The sequence below is a fragment of the Stenella coeruleoalba genome (assembly GCF_951394435.1).
Source record: "Stenella coeruleoalba genome assembly, chromosome: 9".
Lineage (NCBI taxonomy): Eukaryota > Metazoa > Chordata > Mammalia > Artiodactyla > Delphinidae > Stenella > Stenella coeruleoalba.
The window spans coordinates 91,893,907-91,921,825 of NC_137155.1; the positions used below are offsets into that span (position 1 = coordinate 91,893,907).

Below are 27,919 nucleotides of genomic sequence, written 5' to 3' on the forward strand. Positions count from 1 at the left end.
TCAGTTACTGAAACATCTGATAAAAAAATATTGGTATCCAACAACATGGGTTAAAGCAGAAATGTAAACTTATCACAATCCGAGCAACAGCTGGATGGGCTACTGAAGAAACATTTCCAGAGCACTGGACAAGTATTAGTGATGGGCAATGCTTTCCTAGGCTATGAATTACCTTATCGCCCATCACGTCAGCTTATGAAACACACTCCCAGGTGGAGCGGGAGATCTGGGAATCTGCACACTTAGCAAGGTGATTCTTGTCTTCAGGCAAGTTTTAAAAACACCTGTGGAGGAAATGGCTACACTCGGGCCCACCAGGATCACTTAGCAGTAGGACCGACTTATGGGGTCTACCATCTATGACCCCCTCTAGTTCTTGCTTTAGTCTTTGCAGGAGGGGAGGGGGATGCCAGCACATACCTGGTAAACTGCTGGACAGGAGTCCAGTCCTTGGCGTCAGGGAAACAGAATTGGGGGATAGCCTTCAGCTGGTCCTCAGCTTCTCTCATGAACTTGAAAGACCTTTCCAACTGCAGGGAGAAGGGCGAGAGAAGATTGGAGAATAAACCCCAGCACCGGAGAGTGAGGCAGATGCTTGGCAAAAGCACATCTCCCACCTTCCTGAAGTCATGACTGCCACCTTAATCTCCACTTTGAGGAGGGTTTGCAGCTCAGTCTGCTTGGGGTTTTTATCCCCAGGGCAGTTCCAACTATAATCTTATGGGGGAAATGAGGAGAAAATAAGTGTGCTTTAGAGAAATGTTCTCTATGCAGAACATTCTGGAATGTAAGTATTTTAATCAATAAGGAAACGCTGTCACAGCAATCCCTTCCAAACCGGAGACTCATGAATCTGCAAAGCAGAACCTCAAATCTAGTCTTCTGACCTCTGGGCCCAGGCAAATGCGTCCCTCCTTGATCTAGGCAAAGACGTTTTACAACACTTTTTAGTGACTACATCCAGCTAAATTACATTATATGGTGAAATTTAACTCATTTCAGGAAGTCTTTGAATGTCAGAACTAAAGGAAAACTAGACATCATCCAGCCTGACCTTCTTATTTTAGAGATAAGAAAATAAGCCCTGGGAAGTTAAGTGATTTGTCCATGATCACACAGCTAGACTCTAGTAGAGAATCAAAATGATCTTAATCTCTAGCCTGTCTATCTTTCTCTCTCTCTCTGATTTATCTGACATATCACAGACTGGATGAACATCATCTCATTTCAAAATGGAATGAATCAATAAAGTCTGATTTAGAGATGATATTTAAAGCCATGAGTCTGCTTGTTCTGTGTCTGAACAGGTTACCTGTGCTAAAAAAAAGCATCCCATCCTGTTGGACAGCAATGCACATGCAGTTAACCATACTGTACTGTGCACATGGAGATGTTGGGATGGTGAATTTTATGTTATGTGTGTTTTTTTTGTCTCAATTGAAAAACAAAGGCACTCTAGGTATAAGTTTGGGATACAAAAAGGAATAGTTTATAATTAGCACAGTTAGCTTATAAATTGGTACTTCTAATGTGTTGGGAAGAATTGTTGGCTTTTGCTGTGTTGTTGATGATAGGTTTACACTTGTTAAATTTCCTTTATAAACAGTTAAAGAAAAATAAATTATGCTAAAATTATCTTCAGTCATTTGAAATATCAGATATTTGAAGTGAGTGGAGTATGAATTTCTAAAGTTACGAAATTGTAATGTCTAACCTAAATTCTTACTATAATATTTTCCATAATTTCTTATTTTGTTTCTCATAGTTTGCCATTGGCCTCCACCTTAAACCAGGCTGGCAGAGAGTTTCTGACATCTGCAGGCCAACAGTACCTTTGACTCCTTCACAGAGGATCTACAAGCCTTCCCAAGGCCATGAAACGTCAGAGAAAAGAGGTTTCTGGAGAGCATCCAAAAGAACAGAGCACCGGGCTGATGGCTTTCAATTTGAAAACCCACTTCTAGTATGATTCCCCTTAGGCTAGATCAAATTTAAGTAAAGCTGCTACTACTATTAATGGTGGAGACAACTATCAATGAGTGAAACACAGTCACCATATGTAGACTGAAAGCCAGTCATTAATTGTCCTTTAGTTTTTCTTCTTCAGAATAAATAGTCACTCTTTCTTTTCTGTATAATTGTTCTCTCTTCTATCCATGACTCAGAGGCTTCCAAATGGTCCTGGAACAGTCTTTGAGTTGATAATTCACTAGCTCAGACTGTTGCCAAAGCAATAATTTTTGATTACCCTTGGACAGTCTTGCAGAGAAGCAAATACCAGCTGGGTGTAGTTGTTGGAAGGGGTCATTAATCATCACAGAGTGAAGGACCCCAAACTATAAATAATACAAAAGGAAGGAACAATGACATTTCTCCACAGTGGAAACAGCATTAGAGAACTGAAGCATAGGCCTTGTAGAGAAATGAGTTCTAGCGCTTTTCAACGTGGCCCAGTCACCATTTGGATGAACCCACCCTCAGACCACATGCACGATACCCAAAAATATGTGTCTATACACATGTGCTTACACACACTGTCATCAATGTATGAGTTATCCACCCGTATGTGCACACACATGCTCTGACATGCACAGGAGCACATTTATAGGAAGTGGCCTGCAGAGATCTCTCTTACAAATACAACCAAGCACAGATGGCTGGAAAACAGCCTGACCTCCATGAGTTGTCATAAAGATAACTGCAAGATATCAAGCATTTTAAGGGAATACAGCAGGCATGATCTCTAGTGTGCAAATATGGAGTGTAAACCTTGATTAAAGTGGCTATAGGGGTGGAGGATAAAACTCATGAAAAAGAGTTGAAAGTGAGGAGGCAGAAGGAGAAAAGGGGCCTTCTGACAGAGGGAGCAAGTGAAGGGAAGGAGATATAAAGTAGCCTGGCATGCAAAAATGCATATAAAGGATGATCAGCGTAACATTAAAAATACATATCTAAAGAAATACTGGCAGCAAGACACATTTCCAACAGAAAGAGAGTGGTTAAATAGATTAGGGTAGGGGATTCCCTGGTGGCACAGTGGTTAAGAATCCGCTTGCCAATGCAGGGAACACGGGTTCGAGCCCTGGTCCAGGAAGATCCCACATGCCACGGAGCAACTAAGCCTGTGTGCCACAACTACTGAACCTGCGCTCTAGAGCCCGTGAGCCACAACTACTGAACCCGCGCGCCTAGAGCCTGTGCTCCGCAACGAGAAGCCACTGCAACGAGAAGCCCGCGCACCGCAATGAAGAGTAGCCCCCGGTCGCCACAACTAGAGAAAGCCCGCGCGCAGCAACGAAGACCCAATGCAACCAAAAATAAATAAATAAATAAATTTATTTAAAAAAAAAAGATTAGGGTATACCCACATAACGCAGCATTATGTAATTTCAAAAATGATGTTTTAGAATTTGTATTAAATATGTTTATAAACAATGACAGGTTTATAAAACGACACGGAAATTACACAATGTATGATCTCAGTTTTGTAAGAAAATTATACTATGAGAAAAGACTGGAAGAAAACACAATAAAATGCTAACAGTGATGATCTCTGTGGGATTAGAGATGGCTTTTTTCTTTATACATTTCTGGATTAGTCCCCTTTCAACAGTGACTATGCAACTTTCCACTCTTTAAAAAACGTTTTAATGTGATGTCTAAGAGTCTGGAGATTCCATGTTGGAAACTCAAGCATTCAATAGTTAGGTTGATTCATTAATTCATTCACAAATTAACGCTTTTATTCCTGGAACACTGGTTAAGTATTGCTATATGTATAACATTGTGCTATGCCCCAAAGGAAGTACATAAAATAATAGGACAGTCCTTCGTGTGTTGGTGCAAGTGTGGTTCTCAACTAAATATGGGCACACCCGTAGCACTGGGGTTTTCAGAGCATCATCCCTGGAGCTCAGACAGAGGAAGTGGAATAAGTGCCGGTGTGGAGGGCTGGTGCCTGTGGTTTCTTTCAGTTATACATATTTCCATCCTAAACTCCAAGCAGAGGGCTCGATTGCTGTGCTGGAACCCAGTGCGCAGGACAGAAGGCAGGCTGGCCTGAGAAAGGAGAGGGACAGCTGGAACCTAGGTCTTGGTAGATGCTGGGATTATGCTTGGGTGGTGGCAGCAAAGGGAGGCCCTGATGGGACTAGGACATGAGCGCCCTCCCGTTCCTGTGTCTGCGCACCTGCATTGTATGAACTGTACAGAGACTGTCACATTGTACCTCGCGAGTCTTTGTAGGCTTATCTCATGCCCTCCTATCAGAGTGTAAGCTCCTTGAGGACAGGAAACACATTTTGCTCATCTTTGTAATGCCCTGGGGCCAAGCAGAAAACAGCTTGAAAGTAAAAGGGTCTCAGTAAATTCTGGCTGAACTCAATTAGAATGTGGTGGAAGCTCTTTATTACTGATGTCAAAGGCTAAGAATAATTTACATATTCTAGGCCATGTCATTTTCGGCTTTATTGAGCGCCGTTTCATTTTAGGAGCCATAATTTAATATATGGTAAAGCCACATCCACATAGCCATGACCCATGTGAGAACAGAACAGGATTCTCGTGCATACACACATACAGAGGCACACAGGGCACGCAGGGGTGTGTAGCATGGACACAAACATGACACTCCTTAGGGAGAGTTGTGCGGCTGATGGAAAGAAGCTTCTAGGACAGGTTGGGAAGAGACCTGGCTGGATAAGGAGATGGGGAGGATGAAGAGGATAGTACAGTCAGCACAGTGACCACAGGAAGGGGCTAAGTATTTCCGTCCCTGCTTTGAGCATTGACTCTCACACCTCCTCGGAACTCGCAAATTCTCCAGCAGCGGTTTTTTTCACTTGATATACCTTAATTAGGACCCATTTTTGAAATTCTAAGCACTGAATGTTCCTTGGGCTCCTGTACCTCCCTGAAACCGTGAGTACCAATAAGATTTTGTCAAGAATGCTGCAGTCCCTGGCAGGCTGCAGACGCCTGGCCCACCCTGTACCTTCAGAGGGAACTGCTGGGTGAGTTCGGGCACATAGGCAGCGCCGGCCTGCTTCTTGTGCAAAGACACGACCACAAAGTACTCGAAGAGCTGCCTCTCCTGGTACTCGACGAGCTCCCGGTCCAGTGATGGGTATCTTGGAGCCTGCTTCAGGCGTGACTTCACATTGACCAGGCGCTGGCTGTGGGCTAGAGAGGGAGTAGAGGAGGGGGAGGGGGGGGGGGAGAGAGAGAGAGAGAGAGAGAGAGAGAGATAGAGAGGGAGGGAGGGAGGGAGGGAGAGGGAGGGGGAGGGAAGGAGGGAGGGAGGGAGGGAGAGGGAGGGAGGGAGGGAGGGAGAGAGAGAGGGAGGGAGGGAGGGAGGGCAGGAGGGAGGGAGGGAGAGAGAGAGAGAGAGAGAGAGAGAGAGAGGGAGGGAGGGAGGGAGGGCAGGAGGGAGGGAGGGAGGGAGGGAGAGAGAGAGAGAGAGAGAGAGGGAGGGAGGGAGGGAGGGAGGGAGGGAGGGAGAGAACGCCTGAAAATGACTCACCCCCAATGTGGAATTGCACAGAGCTGCAACACGTTGTGTAATTCCTAGCTCAAAGAACTTTTTCTAACCCTAAAAGAGTGTTCCCACATTTAACAAATTAGTACAAAGCTCCTTATTTGGGATTCTTGCCAGAGTTTTAGTTGGAGCAACACCCGCCGGGCCACCAGGCTAATCGGGGTGCAGGAGCCTGGAATGTGGGATCTGCTGTCTGGACTTAGGGCAGCGGCTTGAGTGACCCTTGGGTTCCTCTGTCAGATGGGGTGGGGACTCCTCCCTTCACTCACTTCCTTCATCTTTCAGTTTGGGGGATGTGACAAAATCCAGACCCTAGCGCTTTTGGAGCTGGGAGCTTTGAAAACATTCCATGGGGCTCAACTGGCAGAGACCTGACTAACTCAGGAACCCCATCTGCCTTCTCTCCTGCCACCATTCTGTGCAATGGAAGTGACTGGCTTCATTCCAGAGGTGGGAGCAGGTGGGCGCTGGAGGCAAATGAGGCAGGGCCACTGAGCAGATGGGTCCCCATCACCTCACTGAGCAGCCCTGGACTATGGCTTTCTTTGGCTTCCCCGCTAGGGTCTGAAAAGCTGTGGAAAACTCACTAAAGCCTAGATTGAGATCACGAAATTTAGATCCACAGGGACCAATAATTTCAGTGACTTCATTTGACAGATGAGGAACTAGAGGCCCTGGATCTCAAGTGATTTCTTCCAGATCACAGAGCCAGGAGTAGGGCAAGAGCCCCAGGTCTCTGGAGTCCAGGCCAGCATACTGTACCTTACACAGGTATGAGAAACACCTATGACATAACGGAAAGGCACAGGAACGGGGTGTCACTGCAGTGGTAGCCACCCTGGATCTCTAGAACTGAGCTGTAGGCTCAGGGACCGAACAGGCCCACTCTGGCCAGGCTCAGACTTTCACGACTTGCCCAACAAGCTCGTGCAAGGCCACTGTGTCCCGTCCCTCACACTGAACAGGAAGGGCTACCTTCGCAGCTTCCCAGTCACCTGCACGCGCCCTGCACAGCAACTGCTCTTCTCACCTTTCAGCTTCTCCTCGGTGTCACTGTCAGACTCACTGTTCTCATCTGTCACTAGACAAAAAAACATAACAACAAAAGGAAGAAAGTTGCAAGTGTGGGTTTTTCTAATGCAGGAAACTTTTTATATGTGGTAGCACAAATCCAAGACTTCTAGTTCAGAGGGGCTGTTTTCTTTTTGTCTATTTAAATGTAATGAACAAACTATGTCTTTGTCCAACTACATGTGTTTCCAAATTAATTTGGCTTTAGTTCAGATGGTACCTATATAAATACAGCAAAAGATACTGGCCCCTTTAATGTATATTAAGCAAAGAAGGTTGCTCCCATGGTGAGGTCAGAGAATGCAGCCCTAGGCTGACCTGATGGATACACAGGGAGACAGGATGGTGGGGTACATTTCCAAAGCCCCCAACTTGTTCTCCTCCTTGCTGAGTCAACCCCAAACAACAGGAAGCCACTTGTAGGAAGATTCTGTTTTCAGATTCTTGGGGGAGAAGGGATGGTGGCAGGGCCCTACCTTTTCCTGAGTTGCTCTCCGTGGACTGGGACAGCCTCTTCACCCGTTTCTTTCCTCTCCGGGCCTCATAAATGGCATTGATTCGCAACACCAGCTGCCAGACACGGGGAGAAGAAAAGCCAGTGTAAGCAGTCTCCTCCCTGTGGCAGCTGGGATTCCTTCGCTGCCCATTCTCTTTTAGGAGGGTGGTGGGCCAGGGAAAGGGGGTGGGGGGAGACGTTTCCCACTGGCCCGCCGGCGTCTTTCGGTCATTCCTCTGGGCCAGATAGAAGCATGACTGTCAAGAACACTGAAGGCCGCTGCCAGCCTCACTGATGTATGGGCGGGTGTCGTCTGAATATGCTAACGCAGCCAGCTGAGACACAGAGGGAGACGATTTCATTGGCTAAATGGTGTGATGGCTCACCCCCCAGCCCCCCCACCCCCCGGCCCTGATAGTGAAACGTAACTGTGGTTTGGGAAGGAGCTTTTGCCCCCAAAACAAAACAAGGAAAGAAAGAGACAGAAAAAAAAATGTTCCCAGGCAGGGCCCCTTTCATAGGCACCATGCCAAAGAGTGTCTGAGCAGCAGGAAGGGACCAGGGACTGCGGTGGCTCTTGAGTCCGAGCTCAGGACTGCAGGGAGGAGTGCCATGTACTGGGCACACCGTCCTTCCTGCAGAGGACACACTGGCCGCAGACTTGCTGAGGCCTTTCATGACCTCTCTGGCGCTCAGAAGCCGAGCTGCTCAGCAGACACCTTAGTAAGCAGCACATCCTCCAGACTGACTATAGCAGAACTGTCCGGTGATTGAGGCTCTGGGTCACTTCCCCTCAGGCTTTACGGCACCACCTGCAACTTTCAAGAGAAGAAGCTTCCTGGACTTCCCTGGTGGCACATTGGTTAAGAATCCGCCTGCCAATGCAGGGGACACGGGTTCGAGCCCTGGTCTGGGAAGATCCCACATGCCGTGGAACAACTAAGCCCGTGTACCACAACTGCTGAGCCTGTGCTCTAGAGCCCACGAGCCACAACTACTGAGTCCACGAGCCACAGCTACTGAAGCCCGTGCGCCTAGAGCCCATACTCCACAACAAGAGAAGTCACCACAATGAGAAGCCCGCGCACCGCAATGAAGGGGAGCCCCCGCTCACTGCAACTAGAGAAAGCCTGCGCGCAGCAATGAAGACCCAAGGCAGCCAAAAATAAATGAAAAAAAAAAAAAGAGTGTAAGCTTCCTGGGTTCCATCTGGTTGGGAGAAAGGGAAGTCTACCCATGCATAATTGACACAAACCAGTGACTTTAAACGGGAGCTGTCTGTAAGCTGCTGCCTTGAAAGGTTGAAAATTCTTTCATACATTGGGAAGAACAGGAGGGGGTGTGCTATGGTAAACTGGGTGATGCGTACCCGTCAGGGACAGTTGCCAATACCCACCTCTGCCCCCTACTCCTCGATCCCCTCACTAAAGTAGTTCACCAGCTCCTCTCTACAAGCACTGGCCCACCAGAGAGGAGGGTGGCTTATTCTCAAGGCCTCCTTGTGGCCAGCCTGGGTTCCGTCCCCCCAGCTCTGTGGATTCTCACTGACACTGCCCTGCCGTAGCCTCGGCCATCTGTGCCCTCTGGCTCCTGACGGGAAGCCCAGCCCTGGCCTTGCCAGCTCTCAGTGTGAACTCCTCTTCCCTAACCGTGAACCTGACCCAACTGAGGCCTCTGCCTTCACCCCCAAATCCCTGCCATGTGGCAGCTCTTTATATTTGCTCTCACGAACCAGCCACCTCCTTGACAGCTCACACCCCTGAACTGGCCTTCTTTTCTTTTCCCGCATGTTCTAACTAGTGGGATGTAACACTAACCCCATTTCCCATGTAAGAAGACACCGTATCAACAGTATTATTCACAAGGACCAAGAAGTGAAAACAACCCAAATGTCAACTGATGGATGAATGGATAAACACAATGTAGCATGTACATACAAGGGAGTATTATTCAGCCTTAAAAAGGAAGGAGATTCTGACACATGCTTCAACGTGAATGAACCTTGAGGATTTCATGCTAAGTGAAATAAGTCACAAAAGGACAAATATTGTATGACACCACTTATACGAGGTACCCAGAGTAGTCAAATTCATAGAGACAGAAAGTAGCATGGTGGTGGCCAGGGGCTGGGGGGAGGGGGGGAATGGGGAGTAAGTGTTTAATAGGTGCAGCGTTTCAGTTTGGGGAGATGAAAAAGTTCTGGAGACAGATGATGGTGACGGTTGCAGAACAATGTGAATGTACTTAATGCCGCTGAACTATACATTAAAAAATGGTTAAAACGGTAAGTTTTATGTTATGTATATTTTATCACGATTTTAAAAATACAGGTAGGGCTTTCCTGGTGGCGCAGTGGTTGAGAGTCCGCCTGCCGATGCAGGGGACACAGGTTCGTGCCCCGGTCCGGGAAGATCCCACATGCCGCGGAGCGGCTGGGCCCGTGAGCCATGGCCGCTGAGCCTGCGCGTCCGGAGCCTGTGCTCCGCAACGGGAGAGGCCACAACAGCGAGAAGCCCGCGTACCGCAAAAAAAAAAATACAGGTAAATAAACAAATGAGTTGCTAGGTCAAATTGTTTTTGGAGAGAAGGAAATTTTTAAACCTTTTCAAAATCTCCCCCCAAAGTATCCAAAAATTAACTAGAAAGACGACATTTACAATATAGTTAATATCCTTCCATTTGTTTAAATAAAATGAACACTAGACTGTAAGCTCCATGCAGGCAGGAATTTTTGTCACTTTTATTTACTGCTGTCACAGTACCTGTATGGGATGGAGCAGGGCCTGGCACACAGTACGTACTCAATAAATATTTGTTAATTATTAATTTGTTGAATGAATACTGAGCATCTCCTATGTGCAAGGGATTTTGCTAGGAGCTGTGAGGGATAAAAGGACATATGGGACATGGCACACATTCTCAGAGAGTTTACAAGCTAACAGGAAGGACGAAGGTGCATTCGTAACTATAAGACAATTCATGAGTGCTATGTAAGTAGTATAAATAATATGACAGAGAAGGTTTTTCTCATTTTAAATCAGGTCATAGAGTAAGTAGAAGCCAAATATATACTTCAGTTAATAAATCTTTGTTCCTTTTTATTTAAAAAAAAATTTCCCCAGGGAGAAAAACTTAAACAGGCTTTCACATAATTGAACTTTAACAGGAGATAAGTTTTGTTGTTTTAAGTGTTCTGAAAAAAAACACAAAAGTGTTCTGTACTAGAAGTATTGGCCTTTTTAGAAACTTTTTTAAAGTTGAAAACAAACATTTTTAACTATAAGCTCATTTGGAAGACAGTCTGTTTCAGACAGAGAGTCATCTGGGACCTAATTCTGCCTATGATGGCTGCCTAAGAAACAAAGGATTCCACATAAACCTGCTACAGTGCCGAGGGGGAGTTCACTTCTCATTATAAAGGACAGCACGATGTTTCATGAAACCTGGGGACATCACACCACTGTGTAATTAACTGCTCCGTTTCAGCTGCCACGTTAATGAAGGTACAGGGTTGCTAGGAGAATATAGGGAAGGACTGTCTCTTTCTCTCTCCCCTCCTCCACTGGGACCTTCATTCCTCTTAGGGCTGAGGCGGGAGAGATCAAGGGAAGCATCCATACTTCCAGAAGGGACTCGTGTTACGCGTTACAGCAGAGGCAGCTGAAGGAACACCAACCAACCCATTAACTGATGAGTTGTGAGTAGACCATTAAGTCCTTCTTGCTAGATAAAAACACAAAAGCAAGGGTTTTGGATAGCAAACGCTTTAAGGTTCCAAAACCTGGAAGTCATGAATGTGCCTGAAAAAGAAACTTTGACTTCAAGTAAAGGATTCAAAGCATTTGGAAAGGACAAGCCTAGGTTAAGATTAAGTAGCAAGTGATAGAACTGAGGATTCATGAGACTTCTAATAGACTGTAATGAGTCATTTTTAAAGAAATATTTATTTGTTTATTTGGTTGTGCCGGGTCTTAGTTGCGGCAGGCGGGCTCCTTAGTTGTGTCATGCAAACTCTTAGTTGCAGCATGAATGTGTGATCTAGTTCCCTGACCAGGGAACCAACCCTGGGCCCCCTGCCTTGGGAGCACGGAGTCTCACCCACTGCGCCACCAGCGAAGTCCCTGTAATTGGTCATTTGTTTTCTTTTTAAACATTCCTTTGAAGAATTGTGTACTTCACCTTTATGACTAAAATTTTAATAAGATTTTGTTGTTGTTGTTGCTGATTTTTCTCCAGATTTGATTACACCTGCCAAACCTTACTTGAGTAAGTGCTTGGGCACTACGTAAGTGGGGAAACTCACTTCAATTTCAGGCAATAAAGTAAGAGGGACAAACTGCTGCTTGCAAGTTAAATTCATATAAAGTGGCAGAAATAGTTCTACCTTTATCTCCACCTCTCTATTTTTATATAAAATATGCACACATATTCTCTTCCCCTCAATCTCAAAGAATCTTTTTTAAATATTAAAATAGTATAAAGGGGGAAGTGATGGGTAAAAGTGCAGGGGTAGAAGATAGAGGGTAAATGCTTACTAAGAGATACATAGTCAAACTCAGAGTTGTATCAAAACTCTTTTAAACTCAGCTGATTCACTTGACTGTTCCTGTTTAATTTGCTAAAATAACAGTGAGGCTGTATAGATGTTAATAGCCACTTGTAATTATTTCACTATTGCAGGTTTTTGACATTACAGATATGTGTGAGTCATGCCAGAATAAGAAGAGGAGAGTTAAGACAGTGACTGAAAGACAGCCAAAGGGAGACAGAAAGCGATTCTACCAGGGGCGAAGGAGACTGGGATCCATGTACTAGTGGGAGCTCATTCAGCCACCATCCAATGATCAATATGCAACCTGCACTGTGCCCCAGGTGGTGCGAGGCAACCAGGAGAACAGGAAGGGGAACGAGGCCTGACTCCTGCCCTCCATCAACAACACAAAGCAAGACATCTTCTCCCCTGTTCCACCTGCAACCCCGCTGCTGGGCTGCAGGTGACAGGTCTTCTCTTGCCCACCTGAGCCTAACCGCCCTCACCCTTCAGAATGCACTTTTTTTTTGGGCTGCGCTGTGCAGCTTGGGGAATCTTAGTTCCTCGAACAGGGATCGAACCCATGCCCCCTGCAGTGGAAGCGCGGAGTCTTAGCTGCTGGACCTCCAGGGAAGCCCCCAGAATGCCCTCTTGATTGCCCAGGTGACTTAATTTCACTTGAATAAGAATGTCGGGGGCAGGGGTGATATTATGGCTCAAAACACTGATTAACCAAACTGGGTCAGGAGGGACTGGCTTGTGAAAATGTCCCTGGACTTTCAGGTCAACGGGTCACTTTGAGAAATCTGATGAAACGTACAGACAACCCACCCCCTCTTCCTTTTATCCCCCCCAAGCTCATCCATACAGTTTTACATGATTTTGTGGGTTTCATGATCCCCTAAAGTCCATCCATGGACTCTGAAATGAAGAATTCCTGCTCTAAAAGTTCCTGAGGGAAGTTGGTACCAAAGTGGCCAATGAAGAATGACAAGCACTGCAGGGGTTGGACTGAGCAAAGGAAATGTAACAGCAACAGCGGCCACATGAGATGCACATCCAAGCCCTTGGGCACGTTTTGCCTTTGGGGCTGAAAAGAGCCAGAAAAGATGTATTTTTGACAAGTGCTCCCTCGGAGCGCAGGCTCCATGTGGTGCCACCTCTGCAGTGGGAGGTGACGGAGCCTGAGCCAGAGCACGAGGGATGGAGCTCTGCTTTTTGAGGCCATGAAGGAGGGAGATGCGGCCCTTTGAGGCTGGGTCCTGGAAGCACAGGTTGGTATCCTAAGAGTGATAAAGGTAGGGAGAGGGATGGCTAAGAGGAAGGCTACAGGACCACCACAATTACTCTGACAAAGGGCCAGATATCTCAGCCTGCTGGCTTCACCGTGTCTACCCGGCCTGTGGTGAAGCAGGAAGAAGGGCCCAGTGATTTGATCTCTGCCCAGACTCCTCTGCAGCCTTCCTTTGCAGGGAAGGGGGAGTGCACATCTGAACATGAAGCTTGTTGCAAGCCTTACCTTGGGTATCTTTCTCTTCTTCCTGCCGTTCTGTGGGTCTCCGAGGTTAAAGAAAGTGTCATCAGGGCTGCTGGGGGTGGAGGGAGGGCTGATTTTAGAAGGGGATCCAGTGCCATCCCGACTCAGCTTCCTAGTGTCCAGCAGTTTGAAGTTCCTCCTTTCTGAATTTTGCCGGAAAAAAGCAGGTTTGGACAAGGAATGCTGTGAGGGGAGAGGAAAAAAGAAGAGTAAATAAATACAAAGGGACTAAATGAGAGGTAACTGGTGGTGGCAGTGATGGAGACCAAGAAGATCAAGAAGGGAAGCTGGTCTATGTTCCCAAGGGTATGTTGAGTCTGCCTATGCTATTCTTAAGTGCTCAATAAACACTCATCATTCAATTATGGAAAATGAGCATGATAAAGGATGCAAGTCTAATCCAGTCTCTTTTTAGACAAGTGGGAACTCACCTGGCTCAATCCCTTACTTCACAAATGAGGCTTTCTGATACAATGTACCGGGAGTTACAAGACCTAAGCATAGCTTTGTCCCTGCCACTGGTAAGCTGAGTGCCTTCTATACAAGGAATTTCACTTCTCTGGGCCTCAGTGTCTTATTTCTAAAAATGAGCTGCTTTAAGGTCAAAAGGCAAATAAAAAACCAATTAAAAAAATTTGCGACTTATAGAACTCATTTTTCTAATACATACTACATATTAATGAGAAGAAGACTAACAACTCAGAAGAAAAACAGGCAAAAGATGAGAACTGAAAGTTTACAGGAAAGGAAATATAACAACTTTTATATATATAAAAGATTCTTAGCTTCACTCAATCAGAAAAAAAAAAACATTAAAACTCCACTGAAGAAACATTAAAAAAATTTTTATTGGAGTATAGTTGATTTATACTGTTGTGTTAGCTTCTGCTGTGCAGCAAAGTGAATCAGTTATACATATACATATATCCACTCTTTTTTAGATTATTTTCCCATATAGGTCTCATTATACAGTATTGAGTAGAGGCCCCTGTGCTATACAGTAGGTCCTTATTAGTTATCTATTTTATATATACTAGTGTGTATACGTTAATCCCAGTCTCCCAATTTATCCCTAACCCCCAACCCCCCTGGTAACCATAAGATTGTTTTCTACATCTGTGACTCTATTTCTGTTTTGTAAATAAGTTCATTTGTACCTTTTTTTTTTAGATTCCACATATAAGCGATATTATATTTGTCTTTCTCTGTCTGACTTACTTCACTCAGTATGACAATCTCTAGGTCCATCCATGTTGCTGCAAATGGCATTATTTCCTTCTTCTTTATGGCTAAGTAAAATTCCATTGTATATATGTACCACATCTTTTTAAAATTAATTAATTAATTTTTGGCTGCGTTGGGTCTTCGTTGCAGTGCGCAGTCTTCTCATTGTGGTGGCTTCTCTTGTTGCAGAGCATGGGCTCTAGACATGCAGGCTTTAGTAGTTGTGGCACGCAGGCTCAGTAGTTGTGGCGCACGGGCTTAGTTGCTCCGCGGCATGTGGGATCTTCCTGGACCAGGGCTCGAACCCGTGTCCCTGCATTGGCAGGCGGATTCTTAACCACTGAGGCACCAGGGAAGTCCCCCACATCTTTATCCATTCCTCTGTCGATGGGCATTTAAGTTGCTTCCATGTCTTGGCTATTATAAAGAGTGCTGCAGTGAACACTGGGGGTGCATGTATCTTTTTAAATTATGGTTTTCTCCGGGTATATTCCCGGGAGTAGGATAGCTGGATCATAAGACAGCTCTATTTTTAGTCTTTTAAGGAACATCTATACTGTTCTCCATAGTGGCTGTACCAATTTACATTCCCACAAACAGTGTAGGAGGGTTCCCTTTTCTCCATACCTCTCCAGCATTTACTGTTTGTAGATTTTAAAAAATTTATTTATTTATTTATGGCTGTATTGGGTCATCGTTGCTGTGCACGGGCTTTTTCTTGTTGTGGAGAGTGAGGGCTACTCTTCGTTGCAGTGCGCGGGCTTCGCGTTGCGGTGGCTTCTCTTGTTGCGGAGCACGGGCTCTAGGCGTGTGGGCTTCAGTAGTTGTGGTGCATGTGCTCAGTAGTTGTGGCTCACAAGCTCTAGGGCGCAGGCTCAGTAGTTGTGGTGCATGGGCTTAGCTGATCCGCGGCATGTGGGATCTTCCCGAACCAGGGATCGAACCCGTGTCCCCAGCATTGGCAGGCGGATTCCTAACCACTGTGCCACCAGGGAAGTGTCTGTAGTTTTTTGATGATGGACATTCTGACTGATGTGAGGTGATACCTCATTCTAGTTTTGATTTGCATTTCTCTAATAATTAGTGATGTTGAGCATCTTTTCATGTACTGAAGAAACATTTTTCACTCAAAGATTAGCAAAGATTAAAAAATTTGATAACTCACTGTATTGATGAAAGTGAGGGAATAAAATCATTTTCACACTTTCATACACTGTTGGTGGGAATGGAAATTAGTACACCTCTACGGAGGGCAATCTAGCAGTGTCAACAATAGTACAAATACATATATGCTTTGACCCAGTAATTCCACCTGTAGGAATTTGTCCTACTGATATGTTCATACTTATGCAAAGTTATATTGTACAAGGAAAGTCATATTATGCAAAGTATACCGTACACTGTGCCATGGTTTGTAAACACAAAATACTGGAAACAACCTACAGGTTCATCGATGGAAGCTGGTCAAATTATGGTACATCCATAAAGTAGAATACAATGCAGGTATAAAAAAACTTAATGGACTGGTATGGAAGGTTCTCTCATTTATATATTGTTAAGCATAAAAGGTAAGGTGTAGAATAGCTGGTATAGTATGCTGGTGTGTGTGTGTTGGGGAGCTATTCTGCTGGTATAGGCATAGGACAGTTCTGGAAGGATACACAAAAAACTAACAGTGGTTGCTCTGGGGCGAGAGATAGGGGTGAGATAAAGACTTTTCATTGATACTTTTCATACTAAAACTTTGAATGATATGAATGTAATAACTACTCAGCAAAATAAGGAAAATTAATAAAGATTTTAAACAACTTTGACCACATGTTCTCTAAAGGTACTTCCAGATGCATGTTTTATGATACCATAATTATAGCTGCAACGTCTCTTTTTAAAAATTACCTAATGAATTAGATGAGATAAAGGTATCTAGCAGAGTACCTGATACACAATAGGCATTCAGTGTAAGTTTTTCTTTAAGACAGTGACATTTTTTCATACTTTAATGTTCTAACTGCATTTTTATTATATTGTTTATGTTCTTTTCCTGTTTATTCTTTGGGATCCTCGTGTTTTTATTATTATTTTGGATGAGCTCCCTATATAGAACAGATATGAACTATTTGTCAGTTTTGCTGCAAGTGTGTTTTTCCCGTGTGATTTGTTTGTATTTTTATTTTGGTTATGTGGAATTTTTCACATAGTTTTTTTTTTTTTTTTTTGGCCTCACTGCTTGCAGGATCTTAGTTCTGCGACCAGCGATCAAACCCAGGCCCACAGCACTGAAAGGTTGGAGTCCTACCCACTAGACTGCCAGAGAATTCCCCACATAGCATTTCTATGTATGAAAATCTGATCATCTTTTCCTTTGTGATAAATTTACTCTCTTCTTTCTTTCCCTAGAAAAACAATACCTTCTTAAAGGTTTAATATATATTTAATTCCATTTTCTTTTGGATGTTCTTAGTTTATTTTGAATATATTTTATTCATTAGTCCATTTGTAATTTATTTTATTGTATGTTAGTCTAAACTGATTTTTTCCTTCAAGCTAACTTATCCCTATTCCATTTAATAAATAAGCCTTTCTTTCTCTATCAATTTATAAGACCACATTTATCATATCTTAAACTCTCATAGAATAGTTTTATTTTGTTCCTTTGGTTTCTTACTTAGTTCCAAACAGTATGTATCAATAACTCCAGAACCTTTTTTTTTTTTTTTTTTTTTTGCGGTATGCGGGCCTCTCACTGTTGTGGCCTCTCCCATTGCGGAGCACAGGCTCCGGACGTGCAGCCTCAGCAGCCATGGCTCACGGGCCCAGCCACTCCGCGGCATGTGGGATCCTCCCGGACCAGGGCACGAACCCGTGTCCCCTGCATCGGCAGGTGGACTCTCAACCACTGCACCACCAGGGAAGCCCTCCAGAACCTTTTTAAAGATTTCCAGGAATAAAGACTCCCAGCCTTCCCAGGTGGCCTCCTCCTGTGTCATCATGGGTCTATAGGGAGCAATCACAAGCCCTGAGTAGAAGAGGCTGGCCTGACTTGCTCTCTATGGGCTTCTTAATAATTAAAGCAGCACAGAAGAAGGAATAATGACAAGCCTTCTTTAAGACCAAACTCCATCTGCAATGAAATCCAAGGAAATGGCCCCAGTTCTTTCACTGCATTGGAATCTCATACCAAATTGTTGGCAAAAAGCAGGTATCTGTTTTTATTAGAGATTTAGATTGTGATAGAGTTTGTTCAAAGAAGTTTTGACCTATGAAAAGGGCTGAGAATAAAGAAAACGGAAAGGAAGGAAAACACGGCACATGACTTTCTAAAGGGTGTGAAGAGACCTGGTGGAGGCTGTGTAGGGGTTGCATCTTCCAGGGGTCATGCTGCTGGAGAGGGGGCCTGGTGTGTCCCAGAGCACCCAAAGGAAGCCACCAAATGTCCAGGGAGTTTTAATGAGGGGGTGGAATTTCATTAGCTTCTTCTTTTTTTTTTTTAATATTTATTTATTTTATTTATTTTTGGCTGCATTGGATCTTCGCTGCTACACACGAGCTTTCTCTAGTTGCGGCGAGGGGGGGCTACTCTTCGTTGTGGTGCGCGGGCTTCTCATTGCGGTGGCTTCTCTTGTTGCGGAGCACGGGCTCTAGGCGCACAGGCTTCGGTAGTTGTGGCACATGGGTTCAGTAGTTGTGGCATATGGTCTCTAGAGCACAGGCTCAGTAGTTGTGGTGCATGGGCTTAGTTGCTCCGTGGCATGTGGGATCTTCCTGGACCAGGGCCCAAACCCGTGTCCCCTGCATTGGCAGGCGGATTCTCGACCACTGCGCCACCAGGGAAGCCCTCATTAGCTTCTTCTTTTTTTTTTTTTTTTTTTCTCATTAGCTTCTTAACTGATAAAAAGGCTTAGTGGGCTGTCGGGGAGAGCATTATCATGTATAACAAGCACAATCTGAGAACAGGAATAGAGTCAAGAGCAAATAAAACCAAGAGTATCTTCCGGGTTTACAGCCAGTGCAGTGAAACAGATGGAAAGATGGTCAACAATGAAGACAGAATTGCCTGTAGAAGGCCTTTGAAAGTGAGGATATGAAGCCAGCAGGAATCAGCAAGTTTTTTCTAAAAGGCCAGACAGTAAATATATTAGGCTTTGTGGCCTATACTGTCTCTGTCACAACTACTCAACGCTGCCACTGTAGTGCAAAAACAGCCATAGACAATATGTAAACAGATGAGCTTGGTTGTGTTCCAATAAAACTTTCTTTACAAAATCAGGCAGCCATCAGCAGTTTGCCAAACTTGAACTATAGTATAAAAGGAAAGTCACTACAGGACCCTAGGAATGATTGTGTCAGACTATGGTCCAGAGAAGATCCCAGCTTTTGATCAGAGCACCTCAGACCGACAAGCCCTGATGATAACACACCCATCCTATGGTGTCTCTATGGAGTAATCTCTATGGAGGAGCCTAGCTCTGCTGCAGCAGAGTCTCCCTAACCTTAGAAATATTTGATTTGCAATGGACTCAACCAAAGATCTGTAGTGTCCAAAAGGGAAAAGCAGACAAGAACCCTCTATTGAAACCTCTTATTTCAGGAGACAGTATGATGGGCCCTAGCCAGGGAGCATACACTGGGAGGAGGGGGCGACAAGGAAGCTACGTGCCTTGTGCCTCGAAGAGGGAGCTGACCTGGACTCAGCCAGAGTTCATTCACCCTTCTTGTCTGTGAATGGTGGCTAATGGCTTAACTCCTTCCACTCCTCGAATGTCCCTGTCCTACTGCCTCAGGAGACTGACCGCAGGAGACTGAAAGGGTCCTTGATATAAAATATCCCATCTCCTCTTTTACCTATCTCAACCTGACTCCTACTCTCTTCTACAGAGGCCTCCCCCAGGAAGTAGTCAGATGCCATTCACACACACGTACACATTTGTTCACATATGCCCACAGGTACACATATTCACATGAATACATAGAAGCTCCCTTAACTATACATACATAGAGATACACAGGAAAGCATACACACACGTTCCAACAATTGGGACATTACGCTAATGTAAAGTAATGGCATTACATTAAATGATGGCATACCATGCAGGCAATACAAGTTGTTTTTAAAAATAAAGTTAATGACATGGGGAAACACTCATGATAAATGTAAAAGAGCAGCAAAAATGTATATACAACATCATCCCAAATCTTTTTTTCATGTACACACACACACACACACACACACACACACACACACACACACACACATACATACACACAGTGTGACATGGTCTGGAAGGAAGTAAACCAAAGTGTTAACAGTGGTTTTCTCTGGGTGTTGGGATTACATGCAATTTATAAAAATACTTTAAAAACACACACACACACACATAATAACAATCTATTATAGAAAAAAATATAGGTGAGTACAAAGAAAAAATAAAAATTCCCAATTACAGATGAGTTTTTTTAAGATTATACATTTTGGTATTTAAAAAGAATTTTATAATGAGAATGTTCTGCTTTTAGAAAATGAGGTTATTTTATAAAGAACACATATTGAGGGACTTCCCTGGTGGTGCAGTGGATAAGAGTCCACACTCCCAATGCAGGGGGCCTGGGTTTGATCCCTGGTCAGGAAACTAGACCCCACATGCATGCTGCAACTAAGAGTTCACATGCCGCAACTAAGGAGCTGGCAAGCTGCAACTAAGGAGCCCAGGAGCCACAACTAAGGAGCCCACGTGTTGCAACTAAGACCTGGCGCAACCAAATTAAAAAAAAAACACACATATTGAAAAGCATAATTCTTTTTCTTTAAATTAAAAAAATTTTTTAAACTTATTTACTTATTCATTTGGCCGCTCCGGGTCTCAGTTGTAGTATATGGGCTCTTAGTTGCAGTATGTGGGATCTAGTTCCCTGACCAGGGATCGAACCCGTACCCCCTGCATTCGGAGTGCAGACTCTTAGCCACTGGACCACCAGGGAAGTCCCTGAAAAGCATAATTCTATCTATTTAGCAAACACACATAAATAGTAGTTATGTTGCAGGCACTAATCTAAGTGGTTTACGATAATTAATTTGATTAATCTTCATAAGATCCCCTAAGAGGAGTGTACAATTATCATTCCGTATTTTTACCAATGACATACAGATGTATAGAGATAAGATTATTTGCCCAAAGTCACAGAACTAGCAAGTGGTCTAGGTAAGTTTTGAATGGAGGCAGTCAGGCTCCAGAACCTGCACACCTGACCAGATACGGTCTCTACGTAGCCGCAGCTAAGTAACAGATGATTTGTTGGTGGCAGATGGTGTGGATAAGCTACCCAGGCAACCAGAGAATGCCAGTTAGTGACTTTTCCCACTTAGGTGTCAATACATAAGAAAGAGTATCTCATATTAGCCTAGATTTCCTTTATTACAAAAAACAGTTCCTACCATATTCACTGTGCTATTCTACGTTTGGGAATGGTGGGTGACACATAGCAAGAAAAGAAAACGGCCCCTTCTCAGGAGCTTGCATTGTGTGTTTGTAAGTGTCAGCATCTGCCCCCAGCTGCACGTCTCTCCTTGTTGAGGAAAATCTGTCCAGTTGACCCTTACTTCTCTACTGGGACTAGGCACAATCTAATTAAATAAAAATCCTCAAATATGTTTTAGGACTTTTCTGTGGCTGGTAGAGGAGGTTGTCACGGAAAGACTGCTTCAGTAAGTTCTCAGTCCCAGATGCAGCCCAGATGTGGCAGATGCTCCATGAATATTGATGAGCTAAATGGAGGAGGTGGAGAAGTCTGCAGCTGTCCCCCAGAACGGGGACACAAACCAGACACCCAGATGTAGGAAGGCAGAGAACTGAGCATGACACAGAGTCTTGCTAATGACTTGCAAAGGCCCAAAATGCCTGCAAGTATCTGTGGCAATCAGACATGTGCATTGGGCAACTGGATTCTCTTTCTGCAGGATAGCTGCCTCTGGATTTCAAGTTCTCATTGACATGATTACCTACTGTGCTTTACTGTTTTGGGGACAGGGGACCTAGGTTTTCTCTAGCCTGGCAGGAAGGGGAAGAAAAGGGCTGCTAAGCCTTTATTTTCTGGTAAGAGGGAGGAGCACCCAGTTCTGCAGGCAGAGCTGCTTTGGACAGATGTTTTCCATTGTTCCTAAGAGGCCATGCAGTTCACTCCCTGCATGAAGTGGGGTAGAACTGAGTAAGACACGAAGGGGGCAGACTGGGTATGATAGCCTTCTTTTTCTTTTTTTAAATTTTTATTGGAGTATAGTTGATTTACACTGTTGTGTTAAGTTTCTGCTGTACAGCAAAGTGAATCAGTTATACATATACACATATCCACTCTTTTTTAGATTCTTTTCCCGTATAGGTCATTACAAAGTACTGAGTATAATTCCCCGTGCTATATACAGTAGGTCCTTATTAGTTATCTATTTTATATATACTAGTGTGTATATGTCAATCCTAACCTCCCAATTTATCCCTACCCCCCCACCTTTCCCCCTGGTAACCATAAAATTATTTTCTACATCTGTGACTCTATTTGTTTTGTAAATAAGTTCATTTGTTCCATTTTTTTTAGATTCCACATAAAAGTGATATCATATGATATTTGTCTTTCTCTGTCTGACTTATTTCCCTCAGTACGACAATCTCTAGGTGCATCCATGTTGCTGCAAATGGCATTATTTTGTTCTTTTTTATGGCTGAGTAATATTCCATTGTATATATGTGCCACATCTTCTTTATCCATTCTTCTGTCGATGGACATTTAGGTTGCTTCCATGTTCTGGCTATTGTAAACAGTGCTGCCGTGCATAGTGGGGTGCATGCATCTTTTCAAATTATGGTTTTCTCCAGGTATATTCCCAGGAGTGGGGTTGCTGGATCATATGATAGCTCTATTTTTAGTTTTTTAAGGAACCACCGTACTGTTTTCCACAATGGTTGTTAACAATTTACATTCCCACCAACAGTGTATAGGAGGGTTCCCTTTTCTCCATACCCTCTTCAGCATTTGTTGTTTGTAGACATTTCACCAAAGAAGACCTACAGATGGCCAAGTGGCACATGAAAAGATGCTCAACATCACTAATTATTAGAAAAATGCAAATCAAAACTACAATGAGGTATCACCTCATGCCGGTCAGAATGGACATCATCGAAAAGTCTACAGACAGCCTTCTTCTTCTAAGCCAGACTTATCCACTGTGGGAAATGAAGGATTCCCTAAATGTTGAAGACATCCACATTCCAATGAAAATATAAACAACACATTTCAAAGGCAAGTAGAAACTATTTGCTAATTATTGGTTGTCATGGATTATTCATGATGACACTCTTTTCCATAGGAGGAGAAAGCAGCAGTTAATTGGTTTTGGCAAGTATTGCAGCAATTGACTTGGCTGGGTAAGATCCACCCTTCATGAAAGGTTCTACCTTCCACCCTCTTGAAGAAGATTCCCTTTGTGACTATCATGTCTCATGTGTATACACCCCGCCCGCCAGCAAATCCTGACCTCGAGTGGAGCCCAGAGAGGAAGATGGCTTCTTTTCTTAGGCTGGAAACAGATCCTTTCAATGGGATTTAAACGGACACTTGCAGCCTGGATTTGGTCTTCCTTGATTTAATTTCTTCAACAACTAAACCATTGTATAACAACTACTTATGGAAGACACAAAGAAAACAAATATATACTTCCTGACCTTGAAGAATTTACAATCTAGTTGGGGAGACGTTTTAAAGATATTTACATGACCTAAATCAGAATTCAAACCATCAAAGTAAGAGATATCATAAGACAGTATATACAGTTTGATGTGAAATGAATGCTTAGCCCACTGAGTGTTGCAGGCAAGTACAGGGGGAACAAGTCCCAGGGACTGGGATGACCTGGAACCTTCCTGAAGGAGGCATGATTGAACTGGGCCTTAAAGGATGGGAAGGGAGAGGTCCAGGCAAGAGCCAAGGGCAGAGGTAGAAATGACCTAGCACAGGGGTGGGCAAGTTACGGCCTATGGGCCACATCTGGCCCGCCACCTGTTTTTGTACAGGCCATGAACCAAGAATATTTTCACTTTTAAATGGCTAAAAAATATATATATATATTTCATGACACATGAAAATTATATAAAATCTAACTTCAGTGTCCATAAATAAAACACAGCTTCACTTACTGGTTTGCATATAGTCTGCGGCTGCTCTGCACCGCGATGGCAGCACTGAGTAGTTACAACAGAGATCATATATCATCATATATAACCAGATCTCTGGTTCTTTAGAGAAAAAGTTTGCTGATCCTGGGGCTACAATATCAGAGGGGCAGTTAGTAGGCTTTGGCTGGAGAGAAGATTTTGTACATAGAAACTGCGGGAAATGGTAACCAGGGATCAATTATGAAGGAAGTTTAATGCTATGCTAAAGAATATGAATTCATACTAATCTGTTCTCTGTTCCTACAATTTTGTCCTTTCAAAAATATTATATAAACGGAATCATGTAGCATGTAACTCTATGGGAGTGGCTTTTTTCACTTGCCATCATTCTCTGGAGATTTATCCAGGTTGCTGTATACATCAATAGCTTATTCCTTTTTATTGATGAACAGTATTCCATCATATGAATGTACTATACTATATGTAACTGTTCACCCACTGAAGGATATTGGGGTTGTTTCCAGTTGGGACCATTATAAATAAAACTACATACGCAAAAAAAAAAAAAAAGAATATGAACTCAGTTCTGTAGGCAATGTGTTGATGTTATCATGTATGTGAATATAGTAATATTATCTGTATGCACATAGTACAAAACTGCAAAAGGTTCAAAAAGATATTCTGTGAAAATGTCAGTCTTCTTTCCTGACCTCCAGATACTCAGACACTCAACTCCACAGAGGTACCCACTTACTCATTCTTAGGGACCCTTACAGAGATATTCTAGTACATTCACAAACATATATGAGTTTGTTTTATGTCAGGACATTCTTCTTTATAGCTGTATAACATGGATGTACTATCTTATTTACTCAGCTGGGGAGAATTCTGACCTAGAAGCTAAAATGACACTTTAGAAAGCCTTGTTGAGCAGAGGGGTTCCAAGAGAACTAGAGGCAGGAAGAGGAGGCAGGCTGCCGATGTGTAAATCCAGGAGCCTGGCAGTGAGGGTGGCCTGGCATTCCAGTGTGACCCAGAACTCCAGCCTGCTCAAGGCCGTGGTGCTGGGGACCCCTCTCCCCCACTGCTCCTCTGGGGGCTCATACCTTGGTGGGTGTGTCAGGGATGGAAGAGGTGGGAGAACCTGGAAAATTCAAGACACACTTCTTCCCGAGGCATCGACCATGTAACTCAACGTCCTCATAAGGATTTTCCTTCATTGGTGGATCTGCAGTCAAAGGCAACGGATTAGAAACTGGGAACACTAAGGAAGTTCTCCTTATCAGATCACGACCCAACACCTTATCAGGTCTCTCCTTGTGGGGATGTCTGTTGTCTTGCTATCCATTTAACCTTCCTCTTGGTAACAGACCTTGGTTTTCACTGGGATAACTCCCTGACTCCCCATTCTTAGAAATGTGAGATTAACTCCACTCCCAGTTTCAGGGTTTAAGCCAATCTGAGTATCCCGAATCCCTGCCTCAGTGACCAGCTCTGGGAAGGGCTCATATTCCAAGCCTAAGCCAATTGCTGCATGGCATTCCTGGGCTCTGAAGGTGAACAAGGGACCTAAATCAGTCTCATCAGAGTGAACCTCAGGATGTTTGCTGGGACTTGCAGGACACAGGCTTTCCTTTCTCGCTGCAAGGCACAGATTCTGGGGAGCCAACGGCAGCCATCATGGGGATCGTGGGAAACCTGCTGAGAATGGAGCTAACATGAGAGATAAGAAATGAGGAAGAAAAAGCCAGTTCTGGTCACATGAGCCAACAAACTCCCTTTGTTGTTTCAGCTGGGTTTTCTGTTCCTTGTAACTGAAAGCTTCTCTGTCAGGTACACACTGCTAAGAGAAGTCTAGATCTCATACCCACTTTGGATTTGGGAAGCCTACTGCTTTGGCAGGAACCCATCTCTGGCAGCTTGGACACAGCAACTCAAATAGCTCGGCTTAGTGTACGCCCTTCCTTAAGTCTCATGTTTCCTCCTACCATGGAGTTTCTTCTAGTGTTGATGACTGCATGCATGTAAGTACATGTATATATGCCTGCTCTGCCCCTTGCATAGGGACACAGAAGGGTTTCTTCCTCAGCTCATTTCTCGCCCACTGCCGCCCTCAACATATGCAGACACGGTCTGGGTCTACACCTTACTGAAACTGTGATCCTCCCTGGAGATTATTTAACTCACCAAACCTAAATGCACAAAAGCTCTGTGAATCTGAGCCCCATTTTGGAATCACAGAATTCTTTAGAGCAAGGCCAAAGTTACTTTTTAAATAGAAGACATTCATTTCAGTCTGAATTGTGATGCCGTTACTGCCACATTCCTACAGTTTTGGAAAGAGTACGGTGGTCTTTGGTTTTCTTTCATTCAGTAATCCCTACAATTCACTGAGAGTCTGTTATAAACCAGGTATTTTACATACCATTTTCTTCAGCCCTCAAACAACCCTGTAAAGTAGCTGTCACCCTCCCTAGTACAGAGATGAGAGAATTGAAGTTCAGAGATGTTAAGTCACCAGCTTAATGTCACACAGCTAACAAGTAGCAGAGCCAAGATTCAGTCATGGATATTGAGGCTCCAGGTCTCATGTGCTTCCCGCTGTATCACGCTGCCTCCTTGGCCGTTCATCACCAGCCCTTCCTCCCCACTCCAGCCCATTTTTCTCTCATGTATTTCACCATGGGTCACTCTTCCACCCACCTACCTGATCTCTCATTCATTTGAGTACATGTTTGTCTTTGAGTGTGACTGTGTGTGTGTGTGTGTGTGTGTGTATTTCAAGCAGCCAGCCCCATTTCCTCCCTCTTCCTTCTCATAGACAGACTCACTCAAACATTTTGGCCTCTTACCTAGAATGTCCTCATAGACGTTCTCCTCCGATAAAGTGCGTGTGAGCCCCAGCTTAGTCTGTGCGTACCAGTCCACCCTGCTGTTCTCAGAGGAAGACTGCAGTAAGTCTTCAAACTCATAGGACTTTCTGGGTTGTACAAGGTGGGAAGAAAAAAAACCGAGAACTCAAATCAAATTAGGCTGGTTCAGAGAATACATGCCAAAATGTTTTTTTTCTTGCAAAAATTTCCAATACTGAAATCAACTCTGTTCTTTATAAGAAAGTGTGAAAATCCTCAAATACGAGATGTGGTTTTTTACTTGTGAGAATGTTTATGCTATTATGCCAGCTAAAGATAGTAAAGTATACATATAAAATACAATCCCAACTTTGTAAGCAAACATGTACATAGAAGATAAAAAGAAGAGAAGTGAAACATAGAGCTGCTATCTCAGGACTGAGGGACGACTGGTGTCTTCTCTTCACTTTTACTTTTCTGGATTTTTCAAATGTTCTAGTGTTTACAGAGCACACATTAATAAACACAAAGGAGTAGTAATGGCCAATTCAGAGCAGACAAGAAGCCTGAGCACCTCCCCCTTCTCTCACCCAAGTGGTTATCAGAAACCCAAGGGCCAGTTGAGGCACCCCACGCCACCCTGAGATCTGTGCAAATGTGCCCGGGGCTCTGTCTGGGGCCTGGCTCACCGCCACCCTCCCCCCCATCTTACATCCACACAGGCTGTCCCTGTTCTGCTGGTATTGACTCTACTGTGAAATCTAGCCCCTTCTCCAGCTCTCACACACACACACACACACACACACACACACACACACACGGCCAGTCACCTTGAGTTTCTATGATCTTTTGTAACTCTATGGAACACTTGGGAGATCATGAGGTGGGTCATATTATGAAACATACAAAACATCACCCATCTCACAGGTTCACTCCACCTCCCCCCTTTTTCTTCTCTCTCTATCCTTCTCCAAAGTAACCCACAACTTCTCCCTGTTGGAGCAGAACAGTCCTGCCCACTCAGGCTCCAGAGGCTCACCTTCTTCTGGCCCCAAGCAGATTTATCAGGAATTTCTGCTGAACACACCTGGGCCTTCTGTGAATGGAATTTAGGTGAACATGCAGTCCACCCACGTTAAACAGGGCACATCCCTGAGCTGACTTGGTCCTGGCCCCTCACTCCTTCTGGTACAGGGCCCAGATGCTCACAAGCCTCCTCTGGCTCAGCAATCACCGCTCTTCTCTCTCACTGTGTTCACATGTGTCTAGTACAGTGTTCTGCGCATGCCAGATGGCACATTGCAGCTAACTGCTGCGAAATGCAGAGCGTCCTCGTTTCCTCACCCACACTTCCAGCCCCGGGAGAAAGTGCCCCTCTGGTGGCTCTAGGATTAAACAAATCTGGACACAGATCCCGAATCCCTCATTCACAAGTCTTTTCAACTTGGATAAACTACCTGAGCTCAAACTCAGTGTCCTGATTTGTAAAAATAGTAATTATCTCATAGGACTGT

General features: G+C 44.2%; 1 protein-coding gene across 8 annotated transcripts in view; it reads right to left on the bottom strand.

Moving 5' to 3' along the window:
• The window catches only part of DENND2A (DENN domain containing 2A), a 108,482-nt gene that overhangs the window by 33,734 nt on the left and 46,829 nt on the right, over positions 1 to 27,919 (bottom strand). For all 8 annotated transcript variants that reach the window (XM_079930960.1, XM_079930967.1, XM_079930963.1 and 5 more), the window contains 7 exons: positions 26,406 to 26,533; positions 24,660 to 24,781; positions 13,154 to 13,354; positions 7,084 to 7,177; positions 6,567 to 6,617; positions 4,994 to 5,181; positions 421 to 530 (listed from right to left, as the gene is read on the bottom strand). In XM_079930960.1, coding sequence (XP_079787086.1) covers positions 421 to 530; positions 4,994 to 5,181; positions 6,567 to 6,617; positions 7,084 to 7,177; positions 13,154 to 13,354; positions 24,660 to 24,781; positions 26,406 to 26,533 — 894 coding nt within the window. The remainder of the gene's footprint in view (positions 1 to 420; positions 531 to 4,993; positions 5,182 to 6,566; positions 6,618 to 7,083; positions 7,178 to 13,153; positions 13,355 to 24,659; positions 24,782 to 26,405; positions 26,534 to 27,919) is intronic.